Below are 16,900 nucleotides of genomic sequence, written 5' to 3'. Positions count from 1 at the left end.
TGCCTCTCTTAGCCCCCTCGCCTCTCACTGAGCCCAGACCTGTCGCAGCCAGAAGGAAAGGATAAGCTTTTCCCAACCACCACGTTGCGGAGCGTATTAGCCATACATCCTGACTCCGGAAGCGGCGGTCAGATAGTCTCTGGTCAGGCAGTGCAGGTAGCACCTTAGCGGAAGAGCGGACCTCCAGGCCGCAGCTATCCACCCCCGCCCCCCACCCCACGTGGTTGGAGGTTTCCAGAAGAGTTTACACCACCGCGCAGCGCAGCTCCTGGTTGTCCGAGCTCCTGGTCGCTGCCCATCGCTTCCACCACCAAGCCGCCATGATAAGCGCCAGCCGGGCCGCGGCAGCCCGTCTTATCGGAGCTGCAGCCTCTCGGGGCCCCACGGTCGCCCGCCACCAGGTAAGTAACTGCCGGGCCTTCACCGAGGCGCTGATGGCCTTGGGCGTCGGTGCAGCAGGCGTTCCCTTCAGAATCAGAATCCTCTGGGAGAGATCAGGAGGGAAGATAACGGGCCTTCAGTAATGAGCGCGGCTAGTTAAGGCCTACTTCAGGGTTTCCCTCCGTGTCTCGGGCCCTGCTGAGTCACACCCCTCACGATCGTCGGCTTATTCCACGAAGTAACGAATAGTGGTCGTGATAGTCCGTTCTGTGGCAGATAGGACATGTTTGGCCCTGGGGGCGAGAGACGCAATTCTAGTTGGAAGAAAACTGCTATTCTAGTTTTTATTTTCACCTACACGTCGCAGGGACGACTGTTCTCCTCTGTAAAACAGAGTGTGTGCAAGGACGCCGTGGCTATGTAGAGATGACAGAAGAAAGCACCTTAACAATAAAAAATTAAGATACAATTTTTTGCTTAGAAGTATGTATTACCGAGAATCTTTGGTGTAAGATTGTCCTTTTCAGTTATTTCAGAAAAAGTAAGCAAATTGGGAGAAAGCCATGGAGTGGTTGTTCATTATCATGTAAGACCAAAAAACATGCATCTTTGGAGAACTGGAATATTCGTCTCTGCACTCAGGTGGGGTTAAAGAAAGGCCTGGAAGTGTCTTAAGGTTAGATTGTATCAAAGGTCTTTGATCCTGGTTGGAGGCCACTACTGAAAAAAATTTTTTCTAGACCTTCCTAGTTCCTTTAAAGCAGTTGGTTGGGGAAATGTCTCTAAATTAAATCTGTACCTGCAGTACACACGTAGGACTTAGGTGTACGCTGCTCCTAACAATGAAATTGAGACCTGTCTGAGTAATAGTTTCTAATGCAATGATTCTCAACCAGGGGCAGTTTTGCCTCCCCAAGGGACATTTGGTAATTTCTGGAGATAATTTTGGTGTTACAATTTAGGGAACCACGCTACTGACTTCTAGAGGTAGAGACCTGAGAGGCTGCTAAACATCCTACCATGCACAGAACAGCCCCCTACAACAAATACTTGGTTCAAAATCAGTAGTGCCAAAGTTGAGAAACCCTGTTGTAATGTAACTCAAGACAAATTTATATCTACTCATTTTTATCTGCCTTATTTGAAAAACACTTTATTACTTTTGTTTGCTGTGTCAGAAACATGTCAGTAAACTTGATACACAATAGCCATAGTTAATAGAATGCAAGTTTCAAACTTTCATGTGTCCTTCAGAAGAATAATTGGAAAAAACTCAAGTTTTTATATGTAGTTGATGGCTGATGCAATTTTTTTCCTTTTTAGGATAGCTGGAATGGCCTTAGTCATGAGACTTTTAGAATTGTTTCAAGGCGGGACTATGCGTAAGTATAACTTCGTTTCCTTTGAGAGAAATATTAAACCCCATAACAGTAGTGTCTAAATTTGTGATTAATGATTCCACTCAAAAAAAGGATATATCTGTACTTATTTATAGATTATGTACTGTGTCACTTCCCACAACATCATATGTTTTCTTAGGTATTCCTGCAACCATGTTGACAGCCACTATTAAGGTGATAACTGATGCATTGTTTTAAATGTCTTACAGATCAGAAGCAATCAAGGGAGCAGTTGTTGGTATTGATTTGGGTACTACCAACTCCTGTGTGGCAGTTATGGAAGGTAAACAAGCAAAGGTGAGCATGATTGGAAACTCTGGATCATGTAATGGTAGCTACTACCCAATTTGAAATTCTTTGTCCTTTGGCTTAAATAAGGGACATTTGAAAAGCTGCTTTTAAATTCTTAAGACTCTTATGAGATGAACCTTTGTGCTTAATTGCATGGTGCTAATTAAATGGATTTGACTTCCCAGGATTTAAGTGTGTTCTGGTATAGAGGTAAGACGACTAAGTTACCATTAGGACCTACTTGGATGGCTTGCACTATTGATAACTGTAATTAGTATCCTGCGTTCTTATAAGTCAATTGAACCAAAGTTGGAGGTACAGGAACAGTCGAGAAGCGAGTGGAACCCCATATAACTCATGGGCTGCATCCTAAGCTAAGTAAAGCATGTTCTTAGGAGCTTCCTGTTGTGGTAAAGGCTATTCTTCAAAAGCCTCCCTTTCTTTTTTTGTTGTTTTTTTCAGTTACAGTTGTCATTCAGTATTATTTTACATTAGTTTCAGGTGTACAGCATAGTTGTTAAATATTTATATAATTTATGCAGTGAATCCCCCCTGACAGTGATCCCTCTGATTAATCTAGTACCCGCCTGGCACTATACATAGCTATTGTAACAGTATTGAGTAGATTCTAAATGCTGTACTTTACATCCCTGTGACTATTTTATAATTACCAATTTGGTGTGTTTTTTTTTTAAGATTTTATTGGGGAAGGGGAACAGGACTTCATTGGGGAACTGTGTGTACTTCCAGGACTTTTCCAAGTCAAGTTGTTGTCCTTTCAGTCTTAGTTGTGAAAGGTACAGCTCAGCTCCAGTTGCCGTTGTTAGTTGCAGGGGGCACAGCCCACCATCCCTTGCGGGAGTCAAGGAGTCGAACTGGCAACCTTGTGGTTGAGAGCCTGCGCTCCAACTAACTGAGCCATCTAGCTACCTGGGAGCTGAGCGGCAGCTCGTTGACTTCATTATAGTCGCGGAGGGTGCAGCTTGCTGGCCCATGTGGGAATCGAACTGGCAGCCGCATTGCCCAGAGCTCGTGCTCTAACCAACTGAGCCACCCGTCCACCCCAATTTGTATTTCTTAATCCCTTCACCTTTTTCACCCAGTTTCCCAAGCCCTTTACCCCGCCTTAGTCTTTTCATGACACATGAAACCTTTATTCCCACTGTATTCTTAAGATTTAGAGCACTTGAGATTCTTGAATTGCTGCTTGGCAATTTTTTATTTTTAATATTCTTAAAACTTTTAGCTATTACAGAAAAAATGACAAGTAGATTTAATTCTCCGTGTGGAAGGAAAGATTACCTTGTCTCTAATTGACTATGAAAGATCTGGTTTACATTTATTTGGTTTTTCCTGTTTTTAGTTACACATTGTTTCAAAGTAAACGACTAAATATATTTTAAACATCTAACTCCAACAGAAGGTACTTACTGTATCAGTATGTACAGAGCAGAAAAGTGTGCCAGTTAGTACTATTCTTGAGCATTTGTTTTGTGATTTGGTACCTGTTTTGTCTTAAATGATTGATATAAAGACACTGGTGGTGACTGGAACCTCATTCTCTGTCTTGCTTTGGGAGTTTTAGGTGCTAGAGAATGCCGAAGGTGCCAGAACCACCCCTTCAGTTGTGGCCTTTACAACAGATGGTGAGCGACTTGTTGGCATGCCAGCCAAGCGACAGGCTGTCACCAACCCAAACAACACATTCTATGCCACCAAGCGTCTCATGGGCCGGCGGTATGATGACCCTGAAGTCCAGAAAGACATGTGAGTAATAGCAAAAGTGTTAGTTAGTTGCAAAGAATCTTTTTAGCAGGATCCCTGTAGCACTTAGTAATTTTACATGTCACTGGGGGGCAAGCCCGATCCTGCCAAAAGGATATCTTCAAAAAAATTCACTATTGCCTCCATAGATTAGATGTTTTGCTGTGTATAGACACGGTATGTGAAGATTTGGCTTGTCGTTCCTGGACCATGTAAATTGGTATTAAACTCATAAGGGAGATAATGGCATAGGTTCCATCAAGGTTCGTCCATGCTGCAGCATGTATCCGTACTTCATTCCTTTTTCTAGCCAAATAATACTCCATTCTGTGGATATATGCTGCATTTCGTTGATCCATGTTATTTAATAAGTATTTGGGTTTCCACTTTTTAGCTATTATAAATAATGCTGCCATGAACACCTGCATACAGGTTTATGTGTGGACATGTTTTTATTTCTCTTGGTTAGATACCTATTAATGGAATTGCTGGGTCAAATGGTAACTGTAATCGTTTCCCAAAGCAGCTGCATAAATCTTTTGTTTGGTGGGAAGTAAATAATATTGAGGTTTCATCAGGATGTTTTTACATGTTAATGATTATTTTCATTAAATGAATTTCTGAAGTTGTCATTGGCCGTGGATCTCTGGGAATGGAGGGTGGACATTCATGATGTATGGTAACCTTGTCGTGGTAGGTTGTACTGGCATGTTTTTTCACAAACATTTTTTGTGTCTTGCAGCAAAAATGTTCCCTTTAAAATTGTCCGTGCCTCCAATGGTGATGCCTGGGTTGAAGCTCATGGAAAACTCTATTCTCCAAGTCAGATTGGCGCGTTTGTGTTGATGAAGATGAAAGAGACTGCAGGTGAGGTTTAGTTCACATCTAGGAAAGTTCCAAGAACTGGTGATTTCTCAGATTACTAGCTTTCTTACCCCAGTGTCCGTCCCTTGGTTGAGTCTGTGATGGCTTTTATATAGAAATCCTAGGAATGGCAATATTTTGTTACTTTTTGTATTTTCCTTGCACATTGAATTTATCTTCCCTAATGGTGGCTTTTTCGTTTCTTTTTTTCTAGTGTAGGGGATTAGAGTATTGAAAGCCAAAAGACTACACATTAAGCCTTTGTAAAAGTCTCTGTTAGGTAAAACTTAGAACTTCCCATTTGAAGAAACTAGTGGCTGTTTTAAGTCACTGGTGAACCTTCACTAAAATATTAAAGGTGAGATCTTGGGGGTTTCCCCCCTTTTTGCACCCCACTCCGGTTCAAGCTGTTGTTTTTCTCAGTCTAGTTGTGTAGGACACAGCTCCCTGGCACATGCTGGTATTGTGAGCCTTGCGCTCCCCCAGCTGAGGCAGTCGGTCGTTGGTCACAACAGCTCACGGCAGCTCTCGCTGGCTGCTCACGATGGCCACCGGCCGCTCATAGTAGCCCACAGCAGCACACAGCAGCACACAGCAGCTGGCGGCAGCCCAGCTCCAGGGAGAGCTGTTTTTCACAATTTTAGCTATAGAGGGCGCAGCTCACTGCCCCATGTGGGAATCGAACTGGCGACCCTCAGTGTTAGGAGCATGGCCCTCCAACCACCTGAGCCACTGGGCTGACCCAGATCTTGGGTTTTTAATCAGTCTTTAGTTGGAGTGTTTTCTTACAAGGTCTCTACATGTTAGGTAGGTCACATGCTAAAAAACAGATGAATGCTCTTTGTGGCTCCAAGAGGATGACACAGGTTTTTAGGCTGCATTAGTGATTCTGTTACCTATTCCATCTGACAGAATCTCACTATTGAATTTGTTCTTTGATTCTTTTCCAGAAAATTACTTGGGACATACAGCAAAAAATGCTGTGATCACAGTCCCAGCTTATTTCAATGACTCTCAAAGACAGGTAAGTTAGCACTTTTATTTAGAAATTAATGGTACTTGGGACACAACGGTGGAGAATGCCTTTTCTTTTTCTTCAGGCCACGAAGGATGCTGGCCAGATAGCTGGACTAAATGTGCTTCGAGTGATTAATGAACCCACAGCTGCTGCTCTGGCCTACGGTCTAGACAAATCGGAAGACAAAGTGTAAGTCTGCAGTAAACCCCACCTAGCTTTGTGAGCCTAAGTTCATGGAACCGTGAGACTTATCCTAAGTCGTCTGTATTAGTGATTGAGCCTTGTACTTAGACTAAAAATGTACCACCTTGACTTTTTTCAAGGCTGTATGGTCTGTGTTTTTCATTCATTTCAAAATCATTATTTACTTTTTTTTTCATAAGTACTGGTCTATGTTCATTTTTTCCCCCTTTGATATGTATGTCGGCAAGTAGTTATCCAAAAGAGTGGTTGAATACTGTCAATTATGCTTTTAAGTGAATTTATTTCATTTCAACTGTACATATATTTTATGTGTAGCTGTTAGGGTCACATGTTAACAGATGTCACTTGGGCAGTTACCAAATTTAATAGTAATTACACCTTGGGGGACTTGGCCAAGTTTATGTTCCTTTGGTTATTGAAATAGGCTTTGTTCCTTAAGGCTTTCTTTTTTCTTTCTAGTATTGCTGTATATGATTTAGGTGGTGGAACTTTCGATATTTCTATCTTGGAAATTCAGAAAGGAGTATTTGAGGTGAAGTCCACCAATGGAGACACTTTCTTAGGTGGGGAAGACTTTGACCAGGCGTTGCTACAACATATTGTGAAGGAGTTCAAAAGAGAGGTTAGTTACCAGTGGTTAACATGTGGACATCAGGATGTTGAGAATTTCCTTGTTCAGATTGCTGTTTGCTTTATCATTTTTTGCTGAATAGAGCACTGAAATATTTGCACTTCAGTTTCATGTGTGGACTGAACTATTCTGGTTATTGGAGCTTTAGATTGGGAATAAACAACAGATGGGAGGACATGGCATTCTGTATACAATATTGGAAAAGGAATTTTGGAACTCTTTTTTTGAGCTAGACTCCTACAGATTGAAAGAGCTGAGATCAGTTCAGCCCTGCAGGTACAAAGAGCTTTTTTTAGCATAGGTTTTCTTTTCCCTACAGATTTTTAAGTAATTCATACTTGTTCATAAAGGTATAGCTCTATTTTGTGTTGTTGCAGCTTACCGCTGCAGTATAAATGTAATCATTATCTCACTAACACCAGTATTGTGTGTCTTCACTTTGTAGACAGGGGTTGATTTGACCAAAGACAACATGGCACTTCAGAGGGTTCGGGAAGCTGCTGAGAAGGCTAAGTGTGAACTCTCCTCATCTGTGCAGGTGAGACGTGGACAGATCCCAGCAGTCTTGATGGATCTTTTCAGCCTGAGTTGACTTAAGTAGCATGTTCTAATCGCTTTAATGTTGGTCTAATATTATTACAGTTTTCTGGTTGGTGGTAAAAACCTTTCCATGAACAAAGGAGTAGTATTTTTTTATGGAAATTTCTTAATCACCCAATTAGAGGTTATATATACTGAAGCTAAAATCTAGACTAGCAGTGCGCAAAATTAGAATTGCTAACCTGTAAACAGACTCTCACAACCGCTACTCTCTTCACTTAACTCATGACACCTCTTTGTGTGACTCTCATCATTCCTCATTTAATTATTTGGATCACCAATCTAGAAAATGAGTTACGAAACCTGGCTGAAGGCGGGTTTGTACACCTGTGCAAGTTTTTCCCTTCTGTGGGTATCAGATTTGCTCAGCACCTGTTTAAGGTGTCAGCGTATGCTGCTCCACTTCTGAGAAGTGAAGCTTCACTATGCCTTAAACCACTAAGAACAGAATTGTAGAAAGCATGTTAGGCCCAGGTCAGAGATGCAACAAGATGGAAAGCAAGAGATCTAGTTCCAGGTGCTCGGTGGCAGCAGGGAAGCAGGGCACGTGACTGGTTGGTTGTTTGATTACCCACTGGGAAGGGAAGAGGTATTAACTTCCATCAAACCTGGATTTTTAAGCAATTATGAGGAGTGACAAAGTTGTACAAAGTCATCCATAATGTTGATGGTGTTGCTTTTTTCATGCTGTCATACAGAGTGGCAGAACTTTGCAACGTGATGGGTAGGGTTATGGTAGAAATATTGTGGCACTGCCAGAAACTAGCTTGTAATTCTTCCCAGGGATCTGACACTTTTTGGAGGGAGGGCTTTGTTGGTTTTAGTATGGCTGTATAGTTAAGTCCTCACTTAATGTCATTGATAGGTTCTACGACTAAGTGAAATGATGTATAAGAAAAACAATTTTACCACAGGCTAATTGATATAAACAAAAATTAAGCTCCTGTGGCATGTGATCGATATTAAAACGTTAGGAAAAAAAAGTTACTCAAAGACCTGCTGTATTCTAATGCTAGGCATTTGGGTGGTTTTCCAGCATTTTGCTATTACAGTAAGGTGTATCCTTATACATTGTGCATGTGTGATTGCAAATCTGGAGTATAGACTCCTAGAAACACGACCCTCATGGAGTTGACAGTTTTGTTTGGGGAGGTGGACATTATTTAGAACATTATATTAAATGTGAAATCAGAAGTAATGTAGAGGTTAAGAGAGGTTCTGCAGGCAAGACTTCTAGGATTCATGTCCTATTTCCTTACTAGCTGTGTGACCTTGGCTAAAATACTTAACATTTTTGTCTTATCTATAACTAAGATGAGGAGACAATAGTGCTACTTCCCCCCCTAGAGTTGCCAGGATTACTACTATAGATACGTAGCATGCTTAAGCTATGTGTAGTAAATAGTAACTACTAAAAATGTAAGCTATTAACGTGGTAGAAAGGCATGGTTAGATTTATAATTATAATAGAGGAACCTGACAGTTGATACAGGTGTTTGACATAAGGGGAACGTCTGAAAGATGAGTTAATCAGGAAGAGATAAAGGCTCGATTAAATATGAGCCCTTGGGGTGAAGATATGAGAAAGGGCCAGTGTGGCTGAAGTGCAGACCAGCGGGGGTGGGGGTCGGGGGCAGCATGGAATATGAGGCTAGAGGCTTTATAGATGGGTGATTGGTGTCTGTCCTGAGATGAGTAAGTATAAACCATGAAAACTTGATGTTGGGGGCAGTAACATGGTCAGATTGGGGTTTATGAAAAGCACTCTGGCTGAGGTGGAGTGCAGATTTGTTTTTGGTGGGGAGGGCTTCTGTGGCAGAGGGCCGCCTGAGTGGCTGTGGGATATCATTGGGAGGCTATTGCAGCACACCAGCTGGTGAGAGGACTGGGACTGGAGTGTGAGGGTAAGAGAGACTTAGATTTGAGAGACCTGAGGGACAAAGCTGATGAGCTGGTTTTAGAGGGTTGTGCCCTGGAGTTGTTGTTACTTACTAACTTACAGCATATAGAACTGCACTAATACACTAGCCACATGTGGGTATTGAAAATAAAGTAAAGTTTCATGGGCGGTCAGATGGCTCGGTAGGAGCGTTGGAGCATGCGCTCTCAACCATAAGGTTGTGGGTTCGACTCCCGCAAGTGATGGTGGGCTGCGCCCCGTGCAACTAAGATTGAACAATGGCAACTGGACTTGGAGCTGAGCTGTGCCTTCCACAACTAAGATTGAAAGTACAACAAGTTAACTTGGGTCCTGGGAAGAACACACTGTTCCCCAATAAAGTCCTGGAAATACACACTGTCCCAATAAAGTCCTGTTCCCCTTCCCCAATAAAATCTTTTTTAAAAAAAAATTAGGTAAATTTTAGAACTCTGTTACTCAGTTGTATTAGCCTCTTCAGGTGCTCCGCCATATGTGGCTCGTGGCTCCTGAGTTGAACAGCACAAATGTAGAACATTGCCATTGTCAAAATTTTATGGGATCACATTGGTTTGGGTAATTAAATTCTATTTTCTGATTCGGGTTAGTAACATTTTACAAAGAAAGAGGGAAACTGCCAATGGTGTTCTTTGAAGCAATACCCACTATCACTATTTCTACAGAAGATGTGTTAACTTTCACCATTTGTTAAGCCTGTAAGTGTCTCAGGTACTTTACCTGAAGAAAAGTGGTTAAGGATTTGTTCTCCTCAGTCTTTATTCCTGTTGGCCTTGCATTGATGTGAAGTTGGAGGAAAGGCATAAGGTAATTCTATTCCTAAGGGTTTACACCTAGGGCACCTGTTTCAGTTGTTTAGTGGTTAGTTTTGTTAGTCTGTTTCTTTTTTTTTTTAATTTTTATTGGGGAACTGTGTTTTTCCAGCACCCATCAGCAGCAAGTCAGGTCGTTTTTAATCTAGTTGTGGAGGGCACAGGTTACTGGCCCATGTGGGAATCGAACCGGCGACGTTGGTGTTACGAGCACTGTGCTCTAACCAACTGAACCAACCGGTCGCCCTTGTTAGTCTATTCTTAATCCATGCCTTACGAAGATTTGGGGTTTATTAAATACTGGATATAACATGGTGTGACTGTAGCCGTGTTAACTGCTCTCTGTGGATATGATGGCAGTAAAGTCAGTTCTTGTAGTTCTCTGTAGCATTTCTTTTGTAGCTTTCTAACCATCTTCCTGGAACTTACAAAGCCCTGGCTTGGTGGCAGGTTATTTGGTTCAGAGCATACCTTTGATGTTTTGGGGTTTTTTTTTCCATGTTCATGGAATTTTTTAAAACTTAGTGGAAAAAAACAGTGGTGTGCTTCTTAATGTATATTTAGTGGCAGAACATTTCTTCATCACCTGAACAGGAATTTTTCCTGCTTGTCTACTTTGTTCTTCATTGTTTAGTAACAGATTTTTTAGTGTTTACCTTTCAGGAAAAAAAAGACTGAATCTTTTTTTTAAGCTAATTTTTTTTTTATTTTTCAATTGTAATTGACATTCAGTATTTTATATTAAGAGATTGACTCTTAGAGTCACTGTCTTTAGTGGCTATTTGTTTCAAGTATGTCTGACCCTCCCTGTGACAATCAAAGTCTTGTCCTAGAGTGTGGTCTTATTTTAATTGAAATAATAAAGAAAATTCACCACTACTGGTCTCCGTGCTTTCTTTGCAGACTGACATCAACTTGCCATATCTTACAATGGATGCTTCTGGACCCAAGCATTTGAATATGAAGCTGACCCGGGCTCAGTTTGAGGGGATTGTCGTTGAGCTAATCAAGAGGACTATTGCCCCATGCCAGAAAGCCATGCAAGATGCAGAAGTCAGCAAGAGTGACATAGGAGAAGTAATTCTTGTTGGTGGCATGACTAGAATGCCCAAGGTATGGAGCCATGGAATTTTTGGCATGGAGAGCAGAGGTCTAGCACATAATGTTTACTTGGGTCAAATGGTTTATGTTGTGTAAGGATATGAATATGTGGCCTTACTTCCATGGTAACCTTGAAAGGAGGATGAATTTGTGCCCTAACTAAAGAGTTCAGCCTCTTCTTTAAATTTAAGGGTGTAAGAAAAAGGATTGGGAAGGGTAAAATATCTTTGGGGTGGTAACAGGGAGGATATTGAACTTAAGTCTTTGCAGAGTTTTTAGAAATGAAAGTTTGAGGTCAGAGATAGCTTAAAACCTTGGTACTAACTAAAGTAGCCTCTGGGGCAATTTTGCAGCATATTGTTCGGGGTTTCTAATCACGACTCTTCAACAAAGATTGTGCAGTGATGCATTTTATTCAACACATCATTCTGAAAAGACAGGTGTGTGGAAAACTACTGACTGAGCACAGAACTTGTTGAAGATGCAACTCATTACAGCGTTCATCGAATTATCTTGGGCCTTGATATTTTCTTAATTTTTCCTTTGGAGTGCGTGGGATTAGGAAAATATGCACAGAATAAACCTGGAGAGAGAGAGGCTTTGAACCAGGCGGATATCTTTATGTTAACAAATTATCCCAGATGCTATTCAGATAGTGCTTTTTCCTAGCATTAGTTAAGGGGGGGGGATAATCCCCACATTAGCACCAATGTTGAATTACTGAATGACCACCGCTTCTTTTGAGTTGATTTTTAGTTGATATGTAGAAGAGAACTTGAGCTATACAATTTCTAAGTCCCCTTGCCTTGCACCCTCTGTTTCTAATTTAATGTGTTACATGGGAAAGCAGTTATATGGGAAACTTAACGCAAATTCTTCCCAAATTTAGAAGGGCTATGAATGAGATACTCATGAGTCAAGTATGAGTGTTACCTACATGATACACCTATATCATAAACAAGAACAACTATGAAATACTAGTAATTTGAGTGAACATTCTTGGATCTGAAGCAACACGTCCTGTGATTTACTGGGGTCTTGGGACACACGTGCTCTCTGCCCGTCTTGGGTAGTTGTTCTGAGTAGTGGGCAACAGGTTCTTTTTTCTTAATGCTCAGGTTCAGCAGACTGTGCAGGATCTCTTTGGCCGATCCCCAAGTAAAGCTGTCAATCCCGACGAGGCGGTGGCCATTGGAGCTGCCATTCAGGGAGGTGTGTTGGCTGGTGATGTCACTGATGTGTTGCTCCTGGATGTCACTCCTCTTTCTCTGGGTATTGAGACTCTGGGAGGTGTGTTCACCAAACTCATTAACAGGAACACCACTATTCCAACCAAGAAAAGCCAGGTAAGAGCCTCCCCGCCCTGCCTTGTCACACAGATACTAGGTTCTGTGAGCGATGTGACTGTAGCCACCTTTCTGAGCTTTTCCTAGAAAACTTCACTTTTTGTTTTACAGACCATACTAGTGGAATGTGGGTGGTAAGACTCTTGTTCTTTTTTCTTTTTGTTCCTGGAATAGTTCTCTTTACCTAACAGCCAGCAGTGATGATTGTAAGAAAGGCTGATTGTAGGAAAGGCATTAATATTCTCTCCTTTGAGGAATTAAAATAATTTGCCAAAAGGAGACTCCTCATTTGGAACTAAATTCCCTGTACTCTTCTGTTCTCAGAGACATTAAAAAGAATGGCCTGGTTACGACTGGGGAATGGGCTTGTCTTATGGGTGAATGCTGGGCGTTCTGAGATACCAAGCAGAGCTGTTTGGACAATGGCTTGGTCTTGGATTAAGAATTATTTCCTGACTTTCCCAATTTTGACCTATTTTGGAAAACTGGCTATTACTGTTTGTGCAATGATACATTGTCAATATATTCTGAAGAAAAGTGTGTGGAGACTTCCTGTGACTGAGCACAAAATCCTATCTCTGACCTGTTTCCCCAGATGAGCATATTTCAACAGCTTTTTTAGCTACTCTTGAGGCCTTCTGGGCCAGTGTTGCATCTTTGTACAGTGCGCTTGCTTAGTAGAAACAATAGCTATTGCATGCCCTTTTGCTGTGCTAATCCTACTCCTGTTCCCTGCAAAGACATTAAGTCTTTGTTCTGAAAACAGTGTACATGAGGACTCTTCCAACGTTGGGATGTGAATTTCTTTCTTTGGCTTGTACTGTGTAAGGGGAGTAGTTTAATCAGATTGCCAACCCAGAAAGTTTCTTTTCTCCCTAGGTGTTTTCTACAGCCGCTGATGGTCAGACTCAAGTGGAGATTAAAGTGTGTCAGGGTGAGAGAGAGATGGCTGGAGACAACAAACTTCTTGGACAATTTACTTTGGTAGGTATTGGAAATCCTCAATATGCTCCTCATTCTTTTTTTAGACTATATTCTAACTCCTAAGAGTATTACCATACACTGCTGCCACACACAGTCTGTGTTAACATACAGTGCAGACGACTTATAGAACTGGATACCCATGGCTTCAGCTTTTACCTGAAAATCTTGGTTGTTCTTGTGTCTTAGGAACTTCAAGAATATTATAAGTGCCAGGGAAATGGTCGTAAACAATGCTAATTAGGAGAAATTCCTGATTAGTAATTTAAGAGACACTTCACACTATTGGCTTCTAGTTAGTATTGCTTATTGGTTCTTAGATAAACGCTGTGTCCCCAGGTACATACAGCTGTTATGATTACTTGCTATAGCCAGCCTTCAATGATATGAGCCCTGTTTATTTCAGGCACTGAAACTACTACCCTTACTTACAAACTTCTGTTTTTGTACATTTAATTAAGTGAAACTATCATCTGTTACGCCCTGGAACCAAGCAGCTTGTTCCCCCAAGATGACCATACAGTTTGGAACTAGAGCACTGGACCTCCGTGTGAGAGGAGCTTATTCTGGGTATTTATTTATTTCAGATTGGAATTCCCCCAGCCCCTCGTGGAGTTCCACAGATTGAAGTTACATTTGACATTGATGCCAATGGGATAGTACATGTTTCTGCCAAAGATAAGGGTACAGGACGCGAACAGCAGAGTAAGTGTTCTTATTTATCAGACCATGAGAGTGAGGTGCGGGACCTTGGAATTCCTTTCTTTTGGGGGCAAGACCCTCTAGGACAGGGGTATCCAAACTGTGGCCTGCGGGCCAACTGCGGCCCACAATCCATTGTTAATTGGCCCGCAGCAAATTTCAAAAATATATTTAGTTTACTTCAATAAACCAGGTGAGGCAATACGTACTTGACCTCAAGTGAGTGGCCCGGCTGTTTGTGTATTTTACTGCATATGGCCCTTGGTGAAAAACGTTGAAAAAAGTTTGGACACCCCTGCTCTAGGATGATGAGTCCTCTTTGCCCTTTTTCTCCTAAGTTACCAGATTCACATCAACAGATGTGGTGTTTATTTCCCAAAACAGGCAAGCACTGAGCCTCTTGATTGCTGAGCTGAAATTTTGGTGGGCAGGATAGTCTTTGTATAGGTCAGACCCTTGGTTTCTTTCTGCTTATTATAAACAGACAGGGTTTTCCTTGTCATACAGAATTCACATCAAGATTGGCTACTTTGAGCAGGAGTGTTCTTTTTCTTAATAGAGGAAGAGACATAGTATTTCACCTGGCGAGTAACTAAATGCTTTCTTTTCACTATAGTTGTGATCCAGTCTTCTGGTGGGTTAAGCAAAGATGATATTGAAAATATGGTTAAAAACGCAGAGAAGTATGCGGAGGAAGACAGGCGAAGGAAGGTAATTACTTTCTGCCTTTTTAGCTGGGAGGTGAAAGTGCGAGTTAAGACATGTGCCATTGATCTCTTAATCTTCTTACCCTCACTCTGTCCTTCTCCCCCTTTGCTCATAACTTGTGTGTGTGGAATGCCTTTCTTTCTTATTCTCAGTCTTCCCATATCAATTCTCATGTTATAGAATCCAGCTAAAATCGATCCCAGACATCCCAGACTACCTCAGACCACAGTGATTTCTCCCCTTTACTGTTTTTACTGTAACTATGTAGCAGTCAGCATATTGTCTTGCTTAGTGAGGACCTGCAGCAAGCTGGTTGATTGAGAAGTTCATTTATACTAAATTTCTAATTTCTCTCAGGAACGAGTTGAAGCAGTTAATATGGCTGAAGGAATCATTCATGACACAGAAAGCAAGATGGAAGAATTCAAGGACCAGTTGCCTGCTGATGAGGTGAGCCTTTTTTATAATAGTTGGAAGTTTGGAGGCATTGTCACCAAGGCCAGTGAAGTTTGTTTTTCTGTGGGGGTGTTGATAGGATTTAGTTTTTTAAAAAAATGTTTCTGAATTTAACTGCTACATGTAATAGGATAAGAAACACAGAAAAAGTGAGGGTTTTATTTTGTTTTTAAGTGCAACAAGCTAAAAGAAGAGATTTCCAAAATGAGGGAGCTCCTGGCTCGGAAAGATAGTGAAACTGGAGAAAACATAAGGCAGGCAGCATCTTCTCTTCAGCAAGCGTCATTGAAGCTCTTCGAAATGGCATACAAAAAGGTACAAGGACTGAAGAATGTTTTGCTCAGTGAATATTTTGCTCCTAATTTAACCTTGGTATAACTGCTCTTGATTACTCACTGATGGCTCCCTGCATAGCCATTTATAGAACTGGGAGTACTGGAAATAACCCTTCTTGCCTTCTTGACTCTACTTTGGGGGAGAGGGTGAGGTCAAAGAGAAGGAGTCACAAAAACCACCATTGTGTACACAAGGAGGGAGGGAATGTGGAATGGGCAGGATATGGATGGCTCCTTTATTTTTTATTTTAGTTCATCATAGAGCAAACTGTCAACCTTAGCATTTAATGAGTAGCTCTCAAATGTTTTCTTAACAGATGGCATCTGAGCGAGAAGGCTCTGGAAGCTCTGGTGCTGGGGAACAAAAGGAAGATCAAAAGGAGGAGAAACAGTAATAGCAGTCAACTTTGGAGCCAAAAGGACAACATTATGACGCTTGGGAATGAAGGGACTTCCTGAGCAGAAATGGGCAAACTTCAGTCTTTTACTGTGTTTTTGCAGTATTCTATATATAATTTCCTTAATATGTAAATTTAGTGACTGTTAGCTAATGATCATTTAATGAGTGTTAATTCCAACAGTGCAAAAGTTCACAATGTTCTGTCCCTAGCCTATCATTTTCCAGCTGCACGTAAAAGGGGGGAAGATGATTTCTTGATCATTATAAAAACATTGTTTTGTGCTGAAATAGCCATGTTTTCAAGGGGTGAAACCATCTCATAACAATGAAGGTAGTGAGGAACCTTGAATGAGACCCTATTGGGGTTGGAGATACTTTCAATTAGCTGAGGACTGCTGTACCAGTCTGTGTACAGCAGTACTGAGGCCTTTCAAGGCAAGCCAGCTGTGCCACGTTCACACGTAGAGCAGGGGAAGCTAGATTAGTGGAAAACTAAGCTATTTATGTTAGGGACAGCTTTTAAAACAAGGTCATAAGGCTTCCTAATTTTCCTAAGGCATACTTTTCTAGCTACCTTCTGGCCTATGTCTGGCACCTGTATCCTTGATTGTTCTTTTTGATCCATCCTGGAATTTTTTTTTTTTTTAATAAATACGAAAAGCATCTTGATCTCGTTTGTGAGAGGAGAGGCTCTGAGATTGAGCTTTGAGAATATAACGTGTACCATATTTCCCAATTCCCTGACCTAGGGTCAACTCAGGTGAAATACAAGATTTTTTAACACAGGCTAAAAATGCAAATTCAAGATTTAGAAGGACTAGTATAATTCAATAATAAGCACTGTCACCAAGGACAAATATAGTTTGGAGTTTAGTTGTTTTCTCTTAAAACCCATCTTCTGTTTGGAATGTTAAAACATTCTCTAGATCTCTTCTCTAGCATGAAAACCAGGGCTGCTACTGTTTTCAGG

General features: G+C 41.3%; 1 protein-coding gene and 2 non-coding genes across 3 annotated transcripts; all 3 read left to right on the top strand.

Annotated features, from left to right (window-relative positions):
- Positions 1-209: 209 nt before the first annotated feature.
- HSPA9 (heat shock protein family A (Hsp70) member 9) lies at positions 210-16,787 on the top strand. Its single transcript, XM_033095904.1, has 17 exons — positions 210-401; positions 1,705-1,763; positions 1,991-2,078; positions 3,658-3,839; positions 4,579-4,703; positions 5,651-5,724; positions 5,801-5,907; positions 6,382-6,544; positions 6,999-7,091; positions 10,805-11,014; positions 12,121-12,348; positions 13,228-13,332; positions 13,917-14,034; positions 14,648-14,742; positions 15,097-15,189; positions 15,370-15,510; positions 15,848-16,787. Exons 1-17 carry the CDS (start codon positions 321-323, stop codon positions 15,923-15,925), a joined length of 2,040 nt encoding a protein of 679 aa, XP_032951795.1. The 5' UTR covers positions 210-320; the 3' UTR covers positions 15,926-16,787.
- LOC117017156 (small nucleolar RNA SNORD63) lies at positions 11,399-11,470 on the top strand. Its single transcript, XR_004422029.1, has one exon. It is a non-coding gene; the product is annotated as a small nucleolar RNA SNORD63 (small nucleolar RNA).
- LOC117017157 (small nucleolar RNA SNORD63) lies at positions 12,850-12,915 on the top strand. The gene has a single exon (XR_004422030.1). It is a non-coding gene; the product is annotated as a small nucleolar RNA SNORD63 (small nucleolar RNA).
- Positions 16,788-16,900: the final 113 nt, after the last annotated feature.

This window comes from Rhinolophus ferrumequinum, chromosome 24 (genome assembly GCF_004115265.2).
Source record: "Rhinolophus ferrumequinum isolate MPI-CBG mRhiFer1 chromosome 24, mRhiFer1_v1.p, whole genome shotgun sequence".
Lineage (NCBI taxonomy): Eukaryota > Metazoa > Chordata > Mammalia > Chiroptera > Rhinolophidae > Rhinolophus > Rhinolophus ferrumequinum.
This window is presented reverse-complemented; position numbering and strand designations above follow the sequence as displayed.